The following is a 643-nucleotide window of genomic DNA, read 5'->3' as shown; positions in this document are numbered from 1 at the left end:
GAGCCCAGGGGGGTCATCAGCAGGACCCCCGAGCGGGCCAGGCGCAACTCGGAGAGGGAGACGGAGCCGGAGCAGAAGCCAGCGCTGACCCTGGTGCCCGGAGATGCGGAGGACGGCGGCCGGGAGCTCCGGCTCCTTCCTGGGCTGGAGCCCTGCATCCCTTTCCCGGACTACGTCAGGCTGCAGCAGCACCTGCTGGCCGGCGGCCTCCTGGGCGCCTTGTCCACCCGAGGAATGGCTTTCCCTTGTTTCGAGGATTCGAAGGACCTGGAGCCCGCGGGTCCGCACGCGTTGGCGAGGCAGAAGGAAGAGAGTCGCCACCAGTGTGACATCTGTCAGAAGACCTTCAAGAACGCTTGCGGCGTGAAGATGCACCACAAGAACACGCACGCCAAGGAGACGCACGTGTGCACGGTGGAGGGCTGCCAGGCCACCTTCCCTTCCCGCAGGAGCAGGGACAGGTGAGGCGCCTGTTGGCAACTGTTTGTCCTAACATGGCAGTTCTTTATATATATACTAGAGGCCCGGTGCACAAAAATTTGTGCACTCAGGGGAAGAGGGCGTCCCTCAGCCTGGCCTGTGCCCTCTCGCAGTCTGGGACCCCTCAGGAGATAACCACCTGCTGGCTTAGGCCTGCTCCCGG

At 63.9% G+C, this 643-nt stretch overlaps 1 protein-coding gene across 1 annotated transcript in view; it reads left to right on the top strand.

Moving 5' to 3' along the window:
- The window catches only part of BNC1 (basonuclin 1), a 32,115-nt gene that overhangs the window by 10,525 nt on the left and 20,947 nt on the right, over nt 1-643 (top strand). Inside the window, exon 5 of the mRNA XM_015564902.1 lies at nt 4-461. Coding sequence (XP_015420388.1) covers nt 4-461 — 458 coding nt within the window. The remainder of the gene's footprint in view (nt 1-3; nt 462-643) is intronic.

The sequence above is a fragment of the Myotis davidii genome, unplaced genomic scaffold (genome assembly GCF_000327345.1).
Source record: "Myotis davidii unplaced genomic scaffold, ASM32734v1 scaffold1221, whole genome shotgun sequence".
Lineage (NCBI taxonomy): Eukaryota > Metazoa > Chordata > Mammalia > Chiroptera > Vespertilionidae > Myotis > Myotis davidii.
Note: the sequence above shows the minus strand (reverse complement) of the source record. Positions and strands in the feature narration are given on the sequence as shown.